Below are 24041 nucleotides of genomic sequence, written 5' to 3'. Positions count from 1 at the left end.
TAGTAGAGACGGGGTTTCACCGTGTTAGCCGGGATCGTCTCTCGATCTCCTGGCCTCGTGATCCGCCCGTCTCGGCCTCCCAAAGTGCTGGGATTACAGGCTTGAGCCACCGCGCCCGGCCCGACTCATGCTTTTTTCATTCAGTGTTATGAGTACTTTTCCATGACCCATGTTTTTAATAATTCTTCATATCATTATTTATAATGGCTGTAAAATATATCTTGCATTAATTTATTTAACCAGTCTTCTATTTGTTGGGCATATAGGCAGTTTCTAATATTTCATTATTACAAATAATGCCACAATTAAATATTTGACTGAACTTGTCTGCATTTTTTGTTTCCTCAGGATCTGAGTTTGAAAGTGCTCATTTCACCTTATTCTTGCCAAGATTTTTAAAATGTAAACTGTTTTGATCAGGTGCAGTGGCTCACACCTGTTATCCAGCACTTTGGGTGGCTGAGGCGGGTTGGATAGCTTGGCTCATGACTTCGAGACCAGCCTGGGCAAAATGGTGAACCCCCCGTCTCTAAAAGTACAAAAATTAGCTGGGTGTGGTGGTATGCACCTGTAGTCACAGCTACTTGGGAGGCTGAGATGGAAGTATGACTTGAGCCCAGGAAGCTGAGGTTGCAGTAAGCCAAGATCATATCACTGCACTCCAGCCTGGCTAACAGCCAGATCCTGTCTCAAAAAACAAAACAAACAAAAAAACCTATTCTCATAGATAAAAATGGATATTTTACCGTTATTTAATGTAAATCGTTTCTGAAAAGTCTTCACATAGACAACTTTAACTCACCATTCCATTTAGTGATGGATTTTTGTTGGCCAAAGTCTACAGATGTTCCATTTTGATTTTGTCAGTTTCATCTTTCCATCCACCTTAGAGTTACCCCCTTTTTTTTTTTTTTTTTTTTTTTTTGGAGTCAGAGTCTGCTGTATCACCCAGGCGGGAATGCACTGGCACAATCTCAGCTTTTTCCATGAGAATTCTGCCCACTGCCTTAAGTAGGTAGAAGAAACTCTTTGCAGATAAATTGTAAACTCAGAGATACTGAGTCTCTGAAGTCACACTGCAAGTTGGTGGGACTGAAAATAATTTATTATTATTATTATTTGTATAGCACTTTATAGTTCCCAAAGTGTGCTCAAATCTATTATTTCATTTGATTTGACCCTCATGATAACCTATAAGGTGGATAGGACAAATGGGCCCTTTTTTTTTTTTCCTTTTAATTACATTTATTTTAATGCTGAATTTACTCCCCTGCCATAAGTTTTGTTTCTTCAGTTTCTTCTGGGATATCTTTTTCTTCTGGGCAACCTCTTCTGGTTTAGGAACAATCTGTTCCTTTTCAGTAAGGATCATCTCAATGTGGCAAGGAGAGCTCATGTATGGGTTAATCCAACCATGAGCTCTGTAGGTCCAGCGGCGCATCTTAGGTGCTTTGTTCACTTGGATGTGCTCAGTGACCAGAGAATCTACATCTAAACCCTTAAGTTCAGCATTACTCTCTGCATTTTTAAGCATGTGCAACAAAAATTCAGCACTCTTTTTGGGCCACCGACCTTGTGTGCAGCCCCACTGCTTGGCCTGGGCACACCTGCCAACTCCACCATTGTAACGTTGGACTGGTACGCACTGTTTTTGTAAAGTGACATCTTTCAGATACTTCGTGGCTTTTCGTATATGCATACCCTTGATGGCCTGCAGTTTCACAAGTGTTCTTAAAGTGAACACGAAGATTGGAACCTCTTGATTTGCATGATATCATGGGTTTCTCCGGGTTAAGTGAATAGCGAACCATTTTCACAGATTACCTCAGGCCGCTTAGGGAAAGAGCAAATGGGCCCATTTTAAAGATAAGAGAATGAGAAATTATATGGATTGTACAGGGTCTTACATAACTTGGAGAATTAAGACCATGCTGCCAAGACAAGACTATCAGATTACCAGAGAAATCTGAACCAGAGCCCTTCTTATTGTTCAATTATAAGTGAATACTGTTTCTTCTGTGATGATGATAAGGAAAATAAAGCTGTCTCTGTGGTTTGCCTTAAGAGGACTGAGAGACCGAGTAACTTGGTTGGGTGCAGTGGCTCACACCTGTAATCCCAGCACTTTGGGAGGCCGAGGCAGGCAGATCACTTGAGGTCAGGAGTTCAAGACCAGCCTGGCCAACATGGTGAAACCCTGTCTTTACTAAAAGTACAAAAATTAGCTGGGCATGGTGGTGGCTGCCTGTAGTCCCAGCCACTTGGGAGGCTGAGGCAAGATAATCACTTGAACCCAAGAGGTGGAGGTTGCAGTGAGCCGAGATTGCGCCACTACACTCCAGCCTGGGTGACAGAGCAAGACTCTATCTCCAAAAAAAAAAAAAAGATTAATAACTTGCCTAAAGACATACAACTAGTAAGCGTAGAGTCTGGTTTTGAACACTCAGCCCAGATCTTTCTGCTTTCCTGACCATGCATCCAGAAGCATGTTCCCACCAAGAAATTTTGTCTTCTGGACCCTTTCCAAGATGCAACTCTTAACTACCTGGACATTCTGAATTCTGCTTCTGGGTAGTTGGTAGGACAGGTAAACAGCATTCGTGGAGCCAATAGACACCAGCCATGCCCTCTTTCTGTGGACAGGATACTTTTACTTCAGATAAATGCTTTCAGTCACCAGTTTTCTTCAATTCTGTCTCCTTTCTGACCATCTGTGTGCTTGGGAAAGTAGCTCTTATCAAACACAGGAGAACTGATCATATTGCTGTTTATTTAAAATCCTGAGTAATGTGGAATTTTTGCAATGTTTCGGGGTCCATATGACTTAACTAAGGTTTTAAAAATAAATTAGCTGAGCATGGTGTTGCACACCTGTGGTCCCAGCTACCTGGGAAGCTGAGGTGGGAGGATTGCTTGAGCATGGAAGGTGGAGGTAGCAGTGAGCTGAGATCACACCACTGCACTCCAGTCTGGGCAACAGAGGGAGACCCTGTCTGGAAAAAAAAATGTTTTGTGTTTTTGTGTTTTGAGACAGAGCCTTGCTCTGTCACTCAGACTGGAGTTCAGTGGCATAATCTGGGCTTACTGCAACCTCCACCTCCCAGGTTCCAGTGATTCTCCTGCTTCAGCCTCCCAAGTAGCTGGGACTACAGGCATACGCCACCACACCTGGCTAATTTTTGTACTTTTGGTAGAGATGGGGTTTCACCTTGTTGTCCAAGCTGGTCTTGAACTCCTGATTACAGGTGATCTGCCTGCCTCAGCCTCCCAAAGTACCGGGATTACAGGCATGAGTCACCACGCCTGGCCAAAAAAGGTATTTACACAAATTCAAACAATAACAGAAGTGCATAAAGTAAAAAGAGAGTCTTTTCTTCCTTATCCAATCCACTGTTAATAGTATGATGTGTCTTTTTAGACTTTGTTCTTTGTTTATGTGTACTTATATGCATGTGTGAATGTTTGAATGTGTGTGTATGTGTTTTGTTTTTTTTTTTTTTTTTCTGAGACGGAGTCTCGCTCTGCCGCCCAGGCTGGAGTGCAGTGGCCAGATCTCAGCTCACTGCAAGCTCCGCCTCCCGGGTTCATGCCATTCTCCTGCCTCAGCCTCCCGAGTAGCTGGGACTACAGGCGCCCGCCACCTCGCCCGGCTAGTTTTCTGTATTTTTTAGTAGAGACGGGGTTTCACCGTGTCGGCCAGGATGGTCTCGATCTCCTGACCTCGTGATCCGCCCGTCTCGGCCTCCCAAAGTGCTGGGATTACAGGCTTGAGCCACCGCGCCCGGCCTGTGTGTTTTATACTATATATTTTCTGAAACTTGCCTTTTACATTTAACATTAGATTTTGGACATCTTTCCAAATCAGTGCATTTCGATTATCTTTATTTTTAGAATGCAGTTGCATAGTATTTCATCAAATACTGGGTCACAGGATATATGTATCTTAAAAAACAAGATGTTTTAAGCAAAAGACAACAGATATTCTTGTGGGTGCATCTGGTTTTGGGCCTGAGGCTAAATGACTTTCAGCAAATTATTCATCTTTGAGCCTCAGTTTCCTTATCTATAAAATGAGGATAGAAATACCTTATGTATCTGCTGAGCGTGGTGGCTCACGCCTGTAATCCCAGCACTTTTGGAGGCCGAGGCAGGCAGATCACTAGGTCAGGAGATTGAGACCATCCTGGCTAACACGGTGAAACCTTGTCTCTACTAAAAATACAAAAAAAAAAAAAAATTAGCTGGGTGTCTATAGTCCCAGCTACTCGGGAGGCTGAGGCAGGAGAATGGCGTGAACCCAGGAGGCGGTGCTTGCAGTGAGCCAAGATCATGCGACTGCACTTCAGTCTGGGGAACACTGTGAGACTCTGTCTCAAAAAAAAAAAAAAAGAAATACCTTATGTATCAGAACAGGTGGAAAAAGGCAGAAAATTTAAAAAGAGAGAGAAAAGAAAGAATTTTACATTGTGTTTTCTTAAAAAAGAAATGAAATACCTTATGTAGTTGTGAAGATTTAAATTCATTCATTAATTTAGCAAACATTTGTTGAGGGCCTTCTGTGTATCACGTAGTATTGGCTAGTGTATTTGATGGTATTGTATAAACTGGGAAGCCTATGTATGGAAGTTCACCATGAGAATACTACAGAAAGAGAATACTACAGGATGTGTGCCTCTCTGTGTCTCCTCTTGCTCACCTTAGTGATATCTCTGAGTCTCTGCTTGATAAGTGCCTCTATACCAACCGCTCTCCTCACCCTGACATCTTGATACGGACTTCTGGAGAAGTGCGGCTGAGTGACTTCTTGCTATGGCAGGTTGGTCATTTCCAAGTACTATTATGTTTGTGTCATGGGGAAAACCAACTGTATCCACAGAATGGATTAGAGTGGTCCATCCCCACTCCCAGACAGGCTGGGGCCAGAGTACTTCAGGGGAAAGCTAAAATCTGGAGAAGCATCTCTAGGCTGTGTCTGATAATATTTGATGTCCATTCCTCATCTGTCGCTGGCTTTGCAAATCCAACTGTAGTGAAAACTTCATTGTGCCCCTATTCAAGGAATGGGACTTCTGTCTTGCATCCCTGAGATTAAGCTCTTGCCTTGGTAACCTGCCAGGGACCCTAGCCCCTCTGGGTTAGAAGCTTGCCTTGCAGTTACTAGTCCCTCCTCTTCAGGATAAAGGGCCATACCTATGCAAACATGGTCCATGAGGGATATAAACAATATGCAAACACTCAAGTTTCCATCCCCTGTTAACTTGGTCCCTGGATAGCACATAACTAAGGGAAGTCCTTGTTCTAGGATAGGTTGGAGGGAGAGACTCTATTTGGAAACAGCTCACATGATAAAGCTCCAGAAATTTTAATGGACCACAATCTTAAAAACGAGCTAATGCGGGGCGTGGTGGCTCACGCCTGTAATCCCAGCACTTTGGGAGGCTGAGGCAGGCGGATCACTTGAAGTCAGGAGTTTGACACCAGTCCAGCCAACATGGTGAACACCCCTGTCTCTACTAAAAATACAAAAATTAGCCCAGCATGGTGGCAGGTGCCTGTAGTCCCAGCTACTTAGGTGGCTGAGGTGGGAGAATCACTTGAATCCAGGAGGCGGAGGTTGCAGTGAGGCGAGATCGTGCCACTGCACTCCAGCCTGGGCAACAGAGTGAGACTCCGTCTGAAAAAAAAAAGTATAATGTGCACCTATTGGTTCTGTGGCCCACTGTGCTGCTCAGATCACGTTTGGGAAGTTTACAGATGGGCTGAATTTTAAGAGACTACAGAGTCAGTTACTCAGTGTACAGATTAGTTACATTGAAAAACTTGAGGACTTACTGGAAGAGGCCAAACTGGAAAGCAAGGAATCTCATGTCTTAAAAAAATGAGGAAAGGATAGTGGTCTGGAAAAGGGAAGTAAGTGACAAATGTATTCCCTTGGAAAAAAATGTTGAGTTCCTTCTATATGCTGGAAATATAGCAGTGACCGAGTCAGAAATGATCCCTACTGTCTTTAAACTTATAGTTTGCTAGCAAAGACAAACTCTGAACAAGTCATTACAACTTTGGGAACTGATAACAGGCAGCTCTAATCTAGCCTTGAAACATTTGAAAGAATGTCACTTTGAAGAAGAAACAAACCTTTTCCAGAAAAAATACCTGGGACCTTGGTAGAAGTTGTAGGGAAGGTGACATTGGTTTAGCATAAAAAGCCAAACAGGCTATCTGACAACTAGTAATCCCCCATGATGTACTGAACTCCTCACCACTAGAGATATCAGGCAGTGGCTGTCAAGAGTGTTCCAAAAGGGATTCTTCATCAGTGATTATTATTAAAGTACACCTGGCTCTTTGCTATACATATGTTACCTCATTTAATCTAAACAGTACCCAAAAATTAGGTATTTCTATTATCCAGTTTTACATTTGAGGAACCTCAGGCCCAGGTGAAATTACCCCTGCTCGAATAAATGGTAAATGGTTGGAGCCAAAATTCAAAGCCAGGCAGTCTAGCTCCAGAGCCTATGCTCTCAACCACTGTGCCCTGCTGCTGCTACTTAAAAATAACAGTGGCAGCTACCATTTGTTCCTTGCTGACCTTTATCAGACAGTATGTCTTCCAGATGCCCTCTAAGGGCCAAGAGCCAATAACATAATCCAGATGTTATTTCATAGTCCTAAAATTGGCTCTTAGAAAAATCCTGGTGGAAATGTTGATCTAGTCTCGTTTTAGTTCTGCTTTGCCACAGGCAGGTGATCTGGCTGCCTCAAATGACTCCTCCCCCTACTAGTGAGTGAATCAGGGCCAGCAGCAGCTGCAGCTATAGCTCAGGATGCCTGTACCATTCTCATCTCAGGGCTTCTGGGTCCTGCTTAGCCTGCTTTTTCCTCGGAGGACTGACCAGGGGTGCAGCCCAGCAACATGTTACTAAATCATACTCTCCTCCCTTCCTTTCCCAGACCTCTCACTCCTGCCTGGTGTTCCAACCTGTTCTGTGGCCAGAGTATACATTTTGGAACCTCTTCGAGGCCATCCTGCAGTTCCAGATGAACCATAGCGTGCTTCAGGTAAGAAAGAGTTCAGGGCTGGCCAGATGGGATGGGATGGAAGAAAAGATTAGTTCGCACTGATTGACAACCACCTTACTATATACCAGGCACTTCCTAATAAGATGATGATAATGATGATAGTAGCTACCACCTACTTAGTATCTACTACTTGTCAGGCACTGCGAACATTTTACATGCTGCGTCTCATTTAATGTTCCCAAGAACCCAATGAGAGAAGTCTTATTAGCCCTATCCCTTATGTAAGTAAGCAAATAGAAATGATTTAGTTAAGGACACATAATCAGTAAGAGTTTGGAATAGGATTTAAGCTACAGGTCTTTTATCTTTTAAAGACTCAGGAGGAAAAGGCTTCTCAGAGAAATTGGCCATTATTCCTTTAAAGTATTACCCTAATAAAAGATTGTAGCAGTAGGGATTAAGAACTAAATAGCATTGTCTTTCCATTGTGTAAAACTATGTTGTGTCAAGACTTGAAGTTTGACTTTCAGTTTTCATCACCAAATCTTGAAACAGGTTTTATTAGCAGGTAGAGTCACCTGTATATGCTTAGGTCTCTTTATAATAATGGTAGTGGTAGCTAACATATTGAGGATCTACAAGGGCACTTAGGTGTAAGTTTTCTTATTTAACCTAACAACCCAGCAAGTTTGGTGTCCTCATTTTTCATATATGGAACCAGAGGGACAGAGAGACTTAAGTAACTGTCCCAAGGAATCTGAATTTTATTTTATCTTATTTATTTATTTTGAGATGGAGTTTTGCTCTTGTTGCCCAGGCTGGAGTATAGTGGCGTGATCTGGGCTCACTGCAACCTCCCCCTCCCAGGTTCAAACGATTCTTCTGTCTCAGCCTCCCAACTAGCTGGGATTACAGGCACGCGCTACCATGCCTGGCTAATTTTTTGTATTTTCAGTAGAGACAGCGTTTCACCATGTTGGCCAGGCTGGTCTCAAACTCCTGACTTCAAGGTGATCCGCCCACCTTGGCCTCCCAAAGTGCTGGGATTACAGGTGTGAGCCACCGCGTCCATCCTAAGGAACCTGAATTTTAAAATCAAAGCTGGTGCTGCTTCTTGAGTCTGGAGAGATAATGCCGGAAGGAAATAATGATGTGAGTCAGGGATTCTTAATCTCCTTAGGATTGGGGTCCCTTTGGAGAGTCTAATGAAAGCCACAGACCATCTCCTTAGAAAAATTGCAGATCACTCAAATGTGGAATTTTGTATAGAATTGTAAACTTATCATGGAAACACATAGAATACTTTTTCTTTTTTTTTTTTTTTTTTTTGAGATGGAGTTTCACTCTTGTGGCCAAGGCTAGAGTGCAGTGGTGCGATCTTGGCTCAACGCAACCTCCACCTCCCAGGTTCAAGTGATTCTCCTGCCTCAGCCTCCCGAGTAGCTGGGATTACAGGCATGTGCCACCACTCCCGTATTTTTAGTAGAGATGTATTTTTAGTAGAGATGGGGTTTCTCCATGTTAGTCAGGCTGGTCTCAAACTCCTTACCTCAGGTGCTCCGCCCACCTTGGCTTCCCAAAGTGATGGGATTACAGGCAGGAGCCGCCATGCCTGGCCACACATAGAATACTTTAAAGGGGTTCACATAACTGCTGAAATCTGCCCCTGAATCCCAAGTCCATAACTCCTGGTATAAGTCAATCAAATCACAAAGACTTGATCATGTATTTAATTACTTAGTCTCAGAATATGAGGAAATTGAAAGAAGTTTAGAATTAGTGAAAAGAGCCGGGCGCGGTGGCTCAAGCCTGTAATCCCAGCACTTTGGGAGGCCGAGGCGGGCGGATCACAAGGTCAGGAGATCGAGACCACAGTGAAACCCCGTCTCTACTAAAAATACAAAAAAAAATTAGCCGGGCGCGGTGGCGGGCGCCTGTAGTCCTAGCTACTCAGGAGGCTGAGGCAGGAGAATGGCGTGAACCCGGGAGGCGGAGCTTGCAGTGAGCCGAGATCGCGCCACTGCACTCCAGCCTGGGCAACAGCGTGAGACTCCGTCTCAAAAAAAAAAAAAAAAAAAAAAAAAAAAAAAAAAAAAAAGAATTAGTGAAAAGAAAAACAGCAAAAGCACAATTATCTACTGCCAGTGGGGAATGAATATCAGATATTTCCATATGACCAAAGATCCCTCTAAAAACTAAAACTTTCTCCTTTTTTGATGGAAAAATTTCTAAAATGTATCTTGTACATAATTCATTGACATCTATATACCAGGCACTTGCTAATAATGATGATGATTAGGATAATCACATTCTATTTTTTATTTTTTTTTACAAACAGGGTCTCACTCTGTTGCCCAGGCTGGAGTGCAGTTGTGCAACTTTTGCTTACTGCAGCCTCCTGAGTAGCTAGGACTGTGGGCACACACCATCATGCCTGGCTAATTTTTGTATTTTTTGTAGAGATAAGTTCTCACTATGTTGCCCAGGCTGGTCTTGAACACTTAAGCTCAAGTGATCCTCCTGCTTCGGCCTCCCCAAGTGCTAGGATTATAGACATGAGCCACCATGCCTGGCTGTCATATTCTGATTATTATGATAATAATAATTATCTTTAAATACTTCACTGTACAACAATATCCTTGAGGGGTAAGGCTGTTTGCTCTAAGTTAGATGGTCCCAGAATACCTGGGTTTGAGATTTCATGTATATTTTTCTGTGTCCTCCCTCTTTAATTTCCTACTGCTGTCAACAGTTAATTTTGACAGTATCTCTCCTCTTCCATAGTATTTACTGTTTTAAATCGGCTATAGACAAGGAAACCAGTTAGTCAAGCTTGTTGGAATTATGTATATAAAATGAGAGTGAATTGGCTCTGCATGAAGCCCAGAGGAGCTTGGTACATGAGTTTTTGTGTTTTTATCTCTACTTGGGCTGCTCAGATGTCTTTTATAGTAATTTCACATTTCTCAGATACTTTGCACATGGTTGTCAGAGGAGTTAACTCAAGTTTCATTTATTCCATAAGTATTTATTGAGTAGTATGAATCAGGCACTGTGTTAGGCACAGGAGAGTCAATAGTTAGCCAGATGGACAAGATCTCTACCTTTGTGGAACTTGTATTCTTGAGGAGACAGAAATAAACAAGTAAACAAATATATAAGTTCCGATTGTAATAAGGCAGTGAAGAATACAGAGAGATGTGCTAGAAAGTAATGAAGAGAATGCAAAGAGACTGAGGTTAAAGTTCGGGTCTTAGAAGAACAAAAAGGAGGCAGTGTGCCAAGGGAGAAGGGCATGAAATGAGACTAGAGTCAGACCTTGGCTAATACAGAGCCTTGTAGGTCATGGTAACAAAGCTGAAGGACTTTAATCAGGGGATGACAGGATCTGAGTTGCATTTTGTAAAAATCATTCAGAATTTTCAAGGGGCTGGAGTTAAAGCCAAGAGACAGAACTCCTGCAGTAGTCCAGATGAGAGAGGATGTGCCTCGAGGTAGGGTGGTGGCAGTAAGGACGGGGAGGAGTGAAGATGGGATAAAAACAAACGTTGAAATAGAAACAAGTGAAACTAACTATATCAAGGTGATAACATAACTCCCCAGAGAAAGGAATTAATTCAGCTTACCTGAACACAGTTCTCTGCTATTCATCTTTAGTGGAATTTCTTCTCAGGATAATACAAACTGCAACACAAACTTAAACATTACTTAAGAGGTTTATTGTTAGTGGCAATGTTGATAATGTAATTATGAAACTCTTGTTTCTTTCTTTATTTTAGAAACGGAGTTTCGCTCTTGTTGCCCAGGCTGGAATGCAATGGCGCGATCTCGGCTCACTGCAACCTCCGCCTCCCGGGTTCAAGCGATTCTCCTGCCTCAGCCTCCCGAGTGGCTGGCATTACAGGCATGCGCCACCACACCTGGCTAGTTTTATATTTTTAGTAGAGATGGGGTTTCTCCATGTTGGTCAGGCTGGTCTCAAACCCCCGACCTCAGGTGATCTGCCAGCCTCGACCTCCCAAAGTGCTGGGATTACAGGCGTGAACCACCGCACCCAGCCTGAAACTCTTGTTTCTTGTAGGCTAAAACAAATAAGTACAAATAATAATATTTTTAGGAACCAAGACACATAGGTTGTGGCCATAGCAATTGTTCTGCTGTTTCCTGGGATGGGGTGGGAGGTGTTTGAGGTCAACAATTAAGTGTTCCATTTTTACCTATGGATCATATTTGCAAACCTTTTTTTTTTTTGAGACGGAATCTCGCTTTGTCGCTGGAGCACAGTGGCACAATCTTGGCTCACTGCAACCTCTGCCTCCTATGTAGCTGGGACTACAGGCACATGCTGCCACACTCAGACTTAGTAGAAACAGGGTTTCACCATGTTGGCCAGGCTGGTCTCAAAATCCTGACCTCAGGTGATCCACCTGCCTTGGCCTCCAAAAGTACTAGGATTACAGGCATGAGCCACTGCGCCTGTCCTATATTTGCAAACTTTTATTGAGCTCTTACCACATGTCAGGCATCCTTTCAGTAAATTCTATGAACTGCTTTAAGGCAGATACTATGATTATTGCCTCTGTTTTTAGAACAAGGAAACCAGTTATAATAGAGATATTGATTATCTTGAAGCCTTCTCCAGCAGGAGCCCTTGGAGGTCCTGGCTAGGCTTTCTCTACCCCAGAGGCTTCAAAGCTCTGTTTCTAGAGATTGTTATCACCTTGGCAGACATACTAAGGGGAGAATCCAGACTAATGGCATCCTCACCAGTTTGTTTTCAGACCAGAAAGGTCTTTCCAGGCTTTTCTCATGTCTCCCTTTTACAGACTCTGTAGTGTGACCAAACTGGACTCTTCCCAGTTACTTGTTCCATGCCCTCCAGTTTCCTACCTGTATGTCTGTGCTCTTGCCCTATCACCCAAATTCCCATTGTCAAAATCTGAGCTGCTCTGTCTCTAGGCCCTGCCCAATGTGTCCCTATTCTCTGCAGGAAGCCAGGGCAAGGGGCTAGGCTCTGGACCTGGAGTAGCTTAATAGGAGGAAGGCAGCTAGTGGATCCTAAGGGAAGCAGGGACTTGGCTACAAGTTGTTGGGAGCCAGACCTTGGTATCTGAATGGACCATGACAGTCTCTAGGTGGTCACCTAGCCAGTCTTTTTTTTTTTCTTTCTTTCTTTTTTTTCTTTTTCTTTTTTGAAATGGGGCTGGAGTGCAGTGGCATGATCTCAGCTCACTGCAACCTCCACCTCCCAGGTTCAAGCAATTCTCCTGCCTCAGCCTCCCCAGTAGCTGGGATTACAGGCACATGCCACCACTCCCGGCTAATTTTTATATTTTTAGTAGAGACGGGGTTTTGCCATGTTGGCCAGTCTGGTCTCAAACTCCTGACCTCAGGTGATCTGCCCGCCTCAGCCTCCCAAAGTGCTGGGATTACAGGTGTGAGCCACCACGCCCGGCCACCTAACCAGTCTTAAAGGCTGGCAAAGGGAAATCTTGACTATGATGCAGTAGGACTTGTCAGCAAGGAGGCAGGGACAAATAGGGAATCAGGCCAGGGAGGGGGTGTGTGGAGTGCAGAGCAGCTGATCCTCAATCACAAGTTGCATGGATGGTAGGTCCTTGAGAGGTCACTGATGGAGATGAGTAAAAAGTGTTTGTTCACCTCATCTCCAAGGACGATATTAGAAAGGGAAAAGACACATGTTCCCACGAAGCTTCCTGTAGTACATTTGTCACAATTTAAACAGGCTGGACTGAACATTATAGTTCTTGTGCTCTTCAGGTTGTCACTGTCTTAGGATAAAAGCTTGAGTTATGTATGTATGTATGTATGTATATATGCATGTATGTGGAAATGGGGTCTCGCCATGTTGCCCAGCACTTGGGCTCAAGCGAGCCTCCTGCCTTGGCCTAAAAGCTTGAGTTAATGTCTCAGACGTTCATGACTTTGAATATTGGCACTGCCTACATAGCTATGTGACTGTACAGTTACTTAACCCCCTCAGTGCATCATTTTCCTCACCTGTAAAATGAGAGAAGTGGTGTTTACAGTAATACATACCTTGGAGGTTTGTGATAGGGATTCAGTAAGCTAACACATATCAAGTGCTGAGTGCAGTGCCTGGAACAGAGTTCATTTTTCAAGAATAGTGGCCAATATTGTTCCCCACATGTGTGTCTCTGGGCCTTTCCTCAGACTCCTATCTCTGAAAAAGCACCCTGCGCATCCTGTCCCCAGTACAACTCCCCAGGCAAGGAGACTCTGAGGGTGCTTCAGAATATCATGTTTCTGGTAGGAGGTGTCCTTCTCTGCCTGAGGGCAGCCCTCAGAAATGCATTCCTCATGCTGCTAACCTGGGCTAGCTGGTTGCAGCTTGGGGAAGGACTTTTCACTGGCTAATGTTTTGAAGCCAAGGACCTCCAGCCTCTCTCCAGGTGCCCGCAGAGTGGTGGAGGACTTTTAGATTTAAGTACTGGAGGAACTATTACGTCTTGTTCTCTGATTCTACCAAGGAGAGAATAAGAGCACAGAGGGATAATGCCCAGGAGGATTTAGATTCACAGGTTAGAATCATATTTCTCAAAGTGAGCTTCTTGGAGCCCTTGCACCAAGATTGGATAAAGTCTGTACAAAAAGTCTCTAAGGAAAGAATTAATGCCCTCACTTACCCCGATTGGTCATTATACAAAGAGAGTAGACAAATGGTCAGGGAGAGAAAAGTTGACCTCTAGGACTTCTGTTAGCTTGGATTTCCCAAGGGTAAGTACTTGAGAAGAACCGGAAACATCTCTGAGATTGAAAGGGTAGATCCAGACCATGTGGAAGCTGGATAGACAGGTATCCAGATACAGGTCACCAGCTTTTCCACCCCTAGAAAGTAAAGCTTATACACAGGCACAAGATAGACTTCACACTGTACTCTCAAGAAATTACCTTAGTGGAGAAGCCAAGGGAACTTCAGCCATCTCAGCCTTGCTGTCATTTTCTGTCAAATGACGAGTAGGCACCCTCCCAACTCTGCTATCTGAACAATGAACTGCTGGTTCCTCTCAGACAGGAATTAGCTACAGCCCCCTGGGCTACAGCCCCCATTGCTGGCACACACTCTGACGCCATCTGGAAGAAGCTTGCGCCTCATGAAGTGGCTTTAGCTGGCTCTGTATTTCCTCCCTCTGTTGTTGAGTGCCCCCCATCCTTGCTTGCACCTCATGAAGTGGCTTTAGCTAGCTCCGTATTTCCTCCCTCTGTTGCTGAGTGCGCCCCATCCTTTCTGTTCTGCCAGAACTTAGACTACTTAACCCAGTGCACAAATGGTGGTGATAGAACAGCTAACAGTTAATAGCCAAGCAGTAGGCTGGAAATTCATTATCTCATTTTTCCTCAAACAACCCAGTGAGGTGGGTACTCTTATCCCAGTTTTACAGAATAAGAAATAGCCTTAGAGAGGTAAGGGAGGCCTTAGACAGGAAATTCTCAAACCCCACTGCTCCAGGTGGACTTACTCTGGCCTGAACAGACTCTTCAGTTCCATGCATCTTTGCTCATTACTCCCACTGCTGGAATATTCTCCCTGCCCCCCATACACCTCACCTCTGTTTGAATCCTCCTCATTGGTTAAAGCGCCAGCTCAAATTCTGTCCATGAAGGTCACTGCTCCGTGATGTTCATCAGCCACACTTGCTTTCTCCTCTGAACTTGCATGAACCTTACCACATCCTATTTTGTATTATGGCACTCTGTGTGCATGGCTGTATAATCAGCCTGTAAGCACCTGGATTGCTGGGATTGTGTCCTGCACATCTCCATATCCTCAAAAAAAATCCTGTATGTAGCACCCAGGGAGCCCCCTGACCAAGGCCTGCAAGAAGCCCTTCCAGCAAGATGGAGAGCTCTAGCGGCAGCTGTTCAAGCCCGAAGTCTTCATAGCTCCACATGTAATTCATTATAATAGCAGAAGAGAAGTACCCTTGAATGCCTGGAATTATTCAGGAGCCAGGGGGGATAGTCCAGAATTCTCATTTGTCATCCTTATCCATGCAGTAAACCTTTATTGCTGAGAGACAGCAAATCAGTTCCCTGCTCCATGTCTGTCTCCAGCAGAAAGTACCTCCCTCACAGCTCCATTGTGAGGGTCAAGTGAGGCAACAGATGAAGTGGTTGTGCACATGTAAGATATTCTTTGTGAAGACAGAGAAGTCAAGGTGCTTACAGGCTGATTAGGACAAAAACATGTATACAAGTTTACCGTAATACAAGGTAGAATGTGGGAAGGGTCATCAGGGTATAGGATACCATAGGAAAATAGAGTTTCTCACACATGGAATATATTTGGCAGGAGGAGCTCTGGTGCAAAGGCTTTGCAGGTCAGTTAGACTGGCAGGAACAGAGAAGATCAGTGAGGCACAGGAAAGCCTTGGTTCTGCTCCAAAGGGATTTTCCACTCTCTTGTATCAGGAGCATCCTCACTGCTCTCCTGGGATCACGTGGTCAGTCAGTTGAGTGTTTCACATGTACAGGGCACCCCAAGTGCTAGAGAGGAAGAAGCCCAGTCTCTGCCCTCTAGTACTTGGGATGATAACTACTGCCAGGGATTATGATCATCACCTGGTGTCAGAGCTGGTTCCAAGAGGCCTGGAGGCTCTCAAACCTCCAAGGGCTTATTTTCTAAGAGAAAGAGTAGACTATGAACACTAACACTTATTCTACTATGCAGAATGCAATAAGTGGCTTAAGAGAGTTGAACCTACTTCTCAGAATGTTCATAGGAGGGTCATTTGCTGGAAGGATCAGGCTGGTCTTCATACAGAAGGCAAGTGTGGAGCTCTGAAAAATAGCCTAGGGAGTTGGGAGGATGGTGCCCTCAGAGGAAAACCTGGGGAGATCAAAGAAAGTGACCCAATGGACATGTCCCCAACAAGAATAGGACCTTTCTTGCAGCAGAGAATAGGCAATAACAACTTGTAAAAATGCTGTTTCTGTCTAAGAGCCTGCTAATATCCTAGAGAGGATTTTGCATATATTATCTCTAATCCTTAAAACCACTCTTCAAGGTAGGCACAACCCCCACTTTACAGATGAAGAAATGAGGTTAGGACAGGATTTGCCCAAAGCCACAAAGCCAGTTGATGGGGAAATCAGAAGTCAGACCCACATTTGCTTGGTTCCCTTCCAAGTGCATGAGAAAAACTTCAAGAGGTACAGATGCTTCCACACAAAACAAACCAAGATGGACCCAGAACTACCACTGCCCTGCCTGTACAACATGAGCACCACCCACTGCATACCTACTCCCAAGCCTTTTCAAATCTGGTACCTACTTTCTACTGTTCCACTTCACTTGGCCCACCCTGTGCCCCACCCCCTACCTCCTCCATCCCAGTTTCACCCACTCCTAAAAATGGTCTCCCCACCCCAATCCCCACTTTTCTCTAGCAGAAGGCCCGAGACATGTATGCAGAGGAGCGGAAGAGGCAGCAGCTGGAGAGGGACCAGGCTACAGTGACAGAGCAGCTGCTGCGAGAGGGGCTCCAAGCCAGTGGGGACGCCCAGCTCCGAAGGACACGCTTGCACAAGCTCTCGGCCAGACGGGAAGAGCGAGTCCAAGGCTTCCTGCAGGCCTTGGAACTCAAGCGAGCTGACTGGCTGGCCCGTCTGGGCACTGCATCAGCCTGAGTGGGGCTGGTCACCTGCCACTTTGCCCTGCCCTCTGCCTCCAGGGCCCCACTCCCCTTCCTTTTCTTGGTGAAAGGCATCTCCTTTCCTGATAATGAATTGTGTTCCCTTTGCTTGGCTGGGGAGCGCCCCCCCCAGGCCAGGTCTGCTGGCCATAGATACCTTTGGGATGCCTGGGACAGGCTCCTGGGGAGGATTGAGGGTGAAAGTCTCCCACGAGTACACTAAACCCAGGTCTGGTCACCAATAGGGTTTGGAGACAAAGGGCCCCAACTTATCAGCTGCCTGTCTCTTAGATGCACTTTGTTTTTCCACCAGCACATCCTTCAACACAGAATTTCAGGGAAGAGTTCTCCCCAAAACCCTAGCTCTTTACCCATCCATTTTAGCCTTCCACCCAGCTTCCACAAAAGATTTGGCTCTACCTTGGATCTGCTAGTAAATAACTAATAGGCAGCCAGTTATTTGGGTAAGGAAAAAAAGGGGCGGGAGAGACAGAAAATTTGCCCATCTGCTGCTCCTCCCCCTTGGCTCTCCACCTGGGATTTGCTATTGAATCTCTACCCCTCTCCCACCACGCAGTACTGATTGCTCACTGAAAGACTCAGCACCCCCAATGGTGTGCGGAAGCCAGGCGGGCGATTACAATCCAATTACCTATTGTCGACTCAGCCCACACAAGCTTTTCTCCTCCTCTTGCAGGGCATGGGGCCAGGCTCCACTCCCAAGTGAGACTGGCCCCTTCCATGGTATAGGGTAAGAGAAGGGCCTGTAGGCCCTGGTGAATCGAATCCAGCACAGGCCTTCTCCCCTGTAAGACAACAGGACTGAGCAGAACCAAACACTTCTCTCAACTGACTCTGCTCCCTGCCCTCACCATCTCAAACTCTGATTCCCACTCCACTCTTCGAGGTTTCTCTCAGCTTTTTGATCTGGCTCCCGATTTATTCTTGGCATGGCAAAGCTTGTTCTAGGTCCTCTGCTTGTGAGGGTCAAAGCTGTGTCCTTTTCCTTACCTCCCTCTGCCAGGACTTGCTGCAGAGCTGCTGAGAGGATTAGTGCCTTTGAAGAGCTGTCTGCCTGAGCAACTCCATTTCAGGTGCCCCACACCGGCAAGTACCAGCCAGTAACACCAACCAAATGCTACTCTCTTTAGTAAAGTCCATTTTACTTTTACTTTTTGAGACAGAGCCTCACCCTATCCGGGCTGGTCTCGAACTCATGACCTCAGGTGATCCGCTGGCCTCACCCTCCCAAAGTGCTGGAATTACAGGCATGAGCCACTGTGCCAGACTTCCCATTTTACTTTCTGCAAGCTGTTTCCCTAGCAGCTCCCTCTAGGGGAGAGGTGAGATCTTGCAAGCAGTAGCAAGAGCACACAGGAAACCCCTAACTTTCCTATACCCCAACCCTCTCTTCCCCTTTCTGTCCCCGAATACCTGGCGGCAAGAGACCTCTTGGCTATTGTCCTTGCTCCCAGAATCAAGCATAAATGCCAGACAAGGCGATTGAGAAGCCAATCAATGCACCCTTTGGCAAGCCCCCATCCACACCTGGCACTCCCCTCTACCAATCCCTGGCACAGGGTTCCTGGAGAGCAGGTGCTGTACATTTTCCAGCTTTACAATGGGGCTGTTGACAGCCATAATTAGGAAGGCATGAATTATGCGGCTGTAGTGCAGAGCCCTACAATTAAGGCGGGAATGAGGGGCTGGAGGCAGCAAATGGAATCTGCCCTATGAGTGTGGCTGTTGAATCCTGTCTCCTGGGTCTGACTTTCCGTAATATGATTGGGGTACAGTAGAGGTGATTAATGGGGCTGGCATCGCTCTTTGGCCTGAGGTTCTCTATTCTGGGAAAGGTACACAGGGTGGAGTAGGGAGAAGCCGCCCCAGGAGGCGGTGTAGGGGTGGAAAGAAGAGGCAGAGAGGTCATCGTCGTCGCCCAGCAGCAAGGGCTGCAAAACAGTTGAACTCCTGGTTGCTTTGGACATGTATGATTTGTACAAGCCAGGTTCAACCGTTGCCTCAAGAAATCAGATGGGACCAATTTAGTGTCCTTGCACCTGTAAGCGAAGCCCCCATTTGAGGACATATATCGTATTGTGTTCTGGGTTTCAAATAGAATTTTTAAAGATTCTTAGATGTAAAACTTGTTTGCTAACTGCAACGGAAGAACACCTTGTTTTGCTGCTGCAATTGCCTACCCTCCCTCAGGTGCACTTGGCTAGCTCCAAGACCCTGGCTTTGGACTAGGAGGCACTGGAAGAGCCCTTTTGCCATGACACCACCTGTTCCTCTACTTGTTTCCTAATTCCCAGGCGCTTTCCTCCACCCTCCTTTTCCTCGCGCAAGTGAAAGGCAGCCAGCTTGACAGTGTGGAAGGAGGGATTTCGCCAGCTGCGGCTGCAGTGCCCAGGCTTGGTGGCCGCGTCGGGTGGGGGCAGCTGGGCTAGATGTCTCCGAGGGGGGTAGAGTTGTAGGGGGAGGGGAGTGCTGGTAGACCTCGGCGGCCGCTCTCCACCATACTGTGACAGGGTCTGGAGGTTTGGGAATATAGGGACCTTAAGGGAGCCACCCGACAGGCGTTGGGGGTGGGGGCTTCGATAGTATTTGGGGAGGCGGCTGCGCAACGGGTGCTGAAAGGACAGCTCCTACCTGCCCCACGGCACCCAAAAGGCACCTCTGCATGGAAAGTCTCCCCCTGAAACCCCTAGCCCACCTCGAGTGGGACCGTCTTTCAGGTGAGGTGCACGAAAGGCTTTCCCGAAGTGGCAGCTCGGAAGGATGCACGTCCGGCTGCGCCAAGCTGGCTTCCCCGCCTTTTTCCCACTTCGGCGTCAGCCTGGGCCCTGGGAACTGCAGCCTGTGCCTCCAGCCGCGCGCTTCCTTCTGCCTCCAGTGGAGCAGGGCAGTGCAGCCAGGCCTCGCAAACCCCTCTTCTGGGGCCCCCAGCGGGAGCAGGAAGGAAAGCCGCTGAGATGCGCCCTGAGTGTCGCATGGCTTGGAGAAGTGGGTTGCTGGGTTGCATAAGGTGGAAGGAACTTGCTAGTTTGCAAAAGACAGCTCTTGGCGGGAGCCGGAACCCCGAGCCTGCCGACTCGCGCACCCCTCCTCATTTACTGCCTTAGACGCGCGCCTCCCCGACTGCGCCCCCACCCCCTCGGCGCGCCGCCGTCTCGCGCGCACTACCCCCCCCACACCCCCCTCCTCACTCCCTCCAGAGGAGGTGAGTTTAAACCCCGCCCACGTGACCCCAGCTGGGCCAATGAACGGCGGCGGGAGGTGAAATCCGGTTCTAACCGGTCCGGGGCTCCCAGCGCTATAAAAACTTTATAAACCCCCCGGAGCCCGAGCAGTGTGAAGAAGAAGAGGCGAGAACGACCCCCGGACCGACCAAAGCCCGCGCGCGCTGCATCCCGCGTCCAGCACCTACGTCCCGCCGCCGTCGCCACCATGCCCAAGAGAAAGGTACGTGGCGCGAGGGCCGCAGGCGCTGGGCCGCCACTGCCGCCGCCGCCGCCGCCTCCCTGGTGCAGGGCGCGAGAATCGGCGCCGGGCAGGAGCTAGCGCGGCCTCCCCGCGCGGGGGCTCGAGGCGGTTTCGGGCGTCTCGGGGCTAACCCTGAGTGGCTTGGCTGCCCGCGGGCGCCAGAGGCCATATTGGAGGAGCGGCGGCCGCGGCGGGAGGAGCCATGTTGGCGGCTGTTTATCCCGCTCTCCTCGGGCTCGCCGCCCCCGCCTCGTGCCCCCTCCCCCATCGCCAGGGCCCCTTCCCTCCCCTCCCTGCGGGCGGGCAATTCAAACCCGAAAGGGCGGGAAGGCGGCGCTCGGGGTTGGCGGGCGGGGGAACGCGCTGCCGCCAAAAAACCGCCGCCGTGAGGGGGCGGGGTTTGTGTGGTATGGCCCCGCCCCCTCGCCCACGTTCCCGGCGCACGAGACGCGCGCTGCCGCCGCCCACGAGTTCCCCGGGCTGCGCGCGCCTCCCTCTCCCGCCCTCGACGGCTGCCATGGCAACGGCGCTGGGCTCCGCCTCCGGAGGGGGTTTGTTTGCGCCATCTGCAGCTGTTGCTCCTGCCTGGCGCGGTGGTGCGGGCTCGGCTGCCCTCCCCGGCTGCGCTCCGGCTTCAGCCCTGGCTTCTCGGGGTCGGCGAGCTGGGGCTCCTGCGCGCGCTTCGTTCTTATACGAACGTCGGGCTCACTTATTTGTTTATGTCCTAAAAAAGTTGTGTGGACGACTGCTTTAATTTTCTTTGTTAGCACTCTAAAGTTTAGTAAAGAACTAAGAACCACGTCAGAAGCTGCAGTGTTTTGTTCTTGTTTCTTATAGGCTGAAGGGGATGCTAAAGGAGATAAAGCCAAGGTGAAGGACGAAGTAAGTCATTCTCTCTTCAAGGGTCAAAGCCTTGGACTAGCAGAGGCCACTGGACTCGGTGATTAACCTGTGTCCTGAATTTACACTCCTATAATCTAGAGCCAGTTGATACCAAACTTTTCAAAGCGACTTACCTGTTCTAATTTTCTCGTTGTCTTTAATAGCCACAGAGAAGATCCGCGAGGTTGTCTGCTGTAAGTGTATGCTTTTGAATTTTCGTATTTGTCCCTGAACCAAAAAACATCAAAAAACAATTCCCTTTGCTTCCCATGAGTTATGGTTAGTGCCTGGTTTTGAATGATTGCCTCTACTTCGGACTCTTGCCCCTTTGGGTTTTGCTGGTTCTGAAATTTTGATGCGTGTAGCCAAAGTGGGACATTTGAGTGGGCTTCTGGAGATCGAACATTCTAGAAGAAAGCGAGCCACAAAAACTTTGAGGAGGAGAAACTTCTCTGCCTTTGGTACTTTTGGTTGGTTGGTTGGTCGGTCGGTCGTGGGTGGTTTTCTTCAGTCCATTGTACTGATGTTCAATTTTTCCTCTCTTCCTGCCAAAAAAAAGAAACCTGCTCCTCCAAAGCCAGAGCCCAAGCCTAAAAAGGCCCCTGCAAAGGTAAGTGCTAACATTGGAACTGATCATTTTCACAGAATGAGGACTGTTCTTAGTGCCTTAACTTAATTAGCATAATGGTGCCACCATTAATGGAGGTTATAAACTGGATAGTTTGCCTCATCCCTGTCATTCATACCGTTGGTTTCATGATCAAGAGTTGTTTCGTTAGTTTGTAGGAAAATATCTATTTAAATATTAAATACCCCAGGGTTTAAACTGATTTATTTTTCTGTTACTTAGATAGGAAATTTTAAGTAGTAAAGATTATAGCAAATTACATATAATTTAGCCTAGTTTTGATCAGTTGTTCTTGTCAACTGATCAAGGGTTTGTGTTTTATCTTCAGTAAACAATCCTACCTTGTGCAGAACTTTGCAGACCATACCTTGGGAATATGAAATGGGGAGAAATAGTTCTATTTTTTCCCCTTTTTCAGAAGGGAGAGAAGGTACCCAAAGGGAAAAAGGGAAAAGCTGATGCTGGCAAGGAGGGGAATAACCCTGCAGAAAACGGAGATGCCAAAACAGACCAGGTATAACTGCTGTTTCACCCTTTGTTACATTTGCTCATTCAGTTAGTTGCTGATCTCAAAAACTTAATTGCCTTTTTTTAATATCACTCCAAATGTACCATTTGGTCCAGAATCTGCTTGTGGCTTTCCTGTTAACTTTTAAGTCCTAGATTCTTGAAATCTCTACTGTCAGCTGAAGGGCATTGTGTTTTATACTACATAAAGTTTTCAAGCTAGAAGTAACTTCAGGTCTCTAATTCTGGTGTTCCTTCTACCTCAGTTTTACAATAAGGCCCAGAGGAGAGGTGACTTAGCATAGTTACCTAGTAAGTCATTCTCAGAAGAAATACTGAGTCTCAGAACCTGAAACCTGAACTTTGGCCTGGGAGCAAAATGATGCTGTAGGTGGAATGTGAACAAAGATAGTTTTGAAATCTACACATTCATTAATTTGTCTGTTTTCTTTTAGGCACAGAAAGCTGAAGGTGCTGGAGATGCCAAGTGAAGTGTGTGCATTTTTGATAACTGTGTACTTCTGGTGACTGTACAGTTTGAAATACTATTTTTTATCAAGTTTTATAAAAATGCAGAATTTTGTTTTACTTTTTTTTTTTTTTTTTTTTAAAGCTATGTTGTTAGCACACAGAACACTTCATTGTTGTTTTTGGGGGAAGGGGCATATGTCACTAATAGAATGTCTCCAAAGCTGGATTAATGTGGGGAAAACACCTTTCCCTTCTAGTTTTGAGAGACTTCCTCTTGGTTCCCAGGAGGAGGGAGTCCCTGACTTTTGACACACATGGCCACCTTGGCACAAAAGCCTTGTGGTATGGAAAAACAAATTTGTTTTTATGTCCTCTTCTCCCTTTCCATCTTTCAGCATAGACTTAACTCCCTTAAGCCCAGACATCTGTTGGGACCTGACCCGTAGTCATTGGTTACCAGTGTGTCAGGCAATCTGGACTTTCCAGTGATGCCACTGAGATGGCACCTGTCAAAACAGCATTGGTTCCATTTCTAGATTGTGGATCTTCAGATAAATTCTGCCATTTTCATTTCACTTCCTGAAAGTCAGGGTCGGCTTGTGAAAAGTTGTTAAACAACATGCTAAATGTGAAATGTCAACCCTCACTCTAAACTTTCCCTGTTCAGAGCATCAGATGAAGACTTCATTGGGTTTTATAGTGGCTTTCTGATTTTTGGTAGTCCATTGAAGAAGGGAGTTTGAAAGTTGTTGTATACTGTTAACGATTGTCTGCCCATGTCCTGCCTGAAATACCATGATTGTTTATGGAAAGTATCTTTAATAAAGCTGGATACAGTTTGGCTTGGAATGCTGCCTCTGATCTTTTCCCACAAGTGGGGTAACCTGGTTTATCCAAGTCTCTTGGAACAGGGTGCATTCTGCTTTGAGGTATTCTGTGTACAGTCTAATGATGATCTTTCACTGATTAATAGTCAGTTTCCAAAACACACAGTGCTAGGTGGAGTTAGGAAGGATTCCAGGAGTAGATTTAGCTAGTGGTGAAAGGCTGGGAGTATGGAGTGATTTCTGTACTTAGTTATGCAGCATTCCCTGCAGTGTTTGTTTTTTGCATGACTCCGAATACATGAAGTGTATTAAATGCAGATTTTTGGTAGATCTGAGGTTTTGCCTTGGTAGCTGACAGGAGTCTCTCTACTTCAATCTGCATTTGCAACCTCTATAAAATTAGTAAATTAATAGACTCATGTCAGAGAGGGCCTGTGCCCCTGTGAATGTGTGCACAATTGTCTATTTGTAAGGTAGATGACACTTTGCTCTAAGTAGACCTGCAGGCAAAGACAGAATGGGGTCTTTCCTGATTCTTTA

General features: G+C 46.4%; 2 protein-coding genes and 1 pseudogene across 17 annotated transcripts in view; 2 read left to right on the top strand and 1 right to left on the bottom strand.

Moving 5' to 3' along the window:
• The window catches only part of DHDDS (dehydrodolichyl diphosphate synthase subunit), a 44722-nt gene extending 25876 nt beyond the window's left edge, over nt 1-18846 (top strand). For 6 of the 16 annotated variants that reach the window (XM_045377208.3, XM_045377198.3, XM_015440205.4 and 3 more), the window contains 3 exons: nt 4702-4816; nt 6955-7062; nt 16459-18846. In XM_045377208.3, the coding sequence (XP_045233143.1) occupies nt 4702-4816; nt 6955-7062; nt 16459-16695 (460 nt within the window). In that variant the 3' untranslated portion in view covers nt 16696-18846. Of the gene's footprint in view, nt 1-4701; nt 4817-6954; nt 7063-16455 lie in introns of all 16 variants that reach the window. The other 10 variants (XM_074015742.1, XM_074015740.1, XM_015440196.4 and 7 more) reach the window with 3 other exon arrangements.
• LOC102140051 (large ribosomal subunit protein uL22 pseudogene) lies at nt 1166-1847 on the bottom strand (annotated as a pseudogene).
• A 635-nt stretch (nt 18847-19481) lies between the features above and the next one.
• Nucleotides 19482-23523, top strand: HMGN2 (high mobility group nucleosomal binding domain 2). Its single transcript, XM_074038611.1, has 8 exons — nt 19482-19706; nt 19826-19923; nt 20045-20165; nt 21024-21068; nt 21233-21262; nt 21628-21678; nt 22115-22210; nt 22659-23523. Exons 1-8 carry the CDS (start codon nt 19482-19484, stop codon nt 22692-22694), a joined length of 702 nt encoding a protein of 233 aa, XP_073894712.1. The 3' UTR covers nt 22695-23523.
• The last annotated feature ends 518 nt before the right edge of the window (nt 23524-24041 follow it).

This window comes from Macaca fascicularis, chromosome 1 (genome assembly GCF_037993035.2).
Source record: "Macaca fascicularis isolate 582-1 chromosome 1, T2T-MFA8v1.1".
NCBI lineage: Eukaryota > Metazoa > Chordata > Mammalia > Primates > Cercopithecidae > Macaca > Macaca fascicularis.
This window is presented reverse-complemented; position numbering and strand designations above follow the sequence as displayed.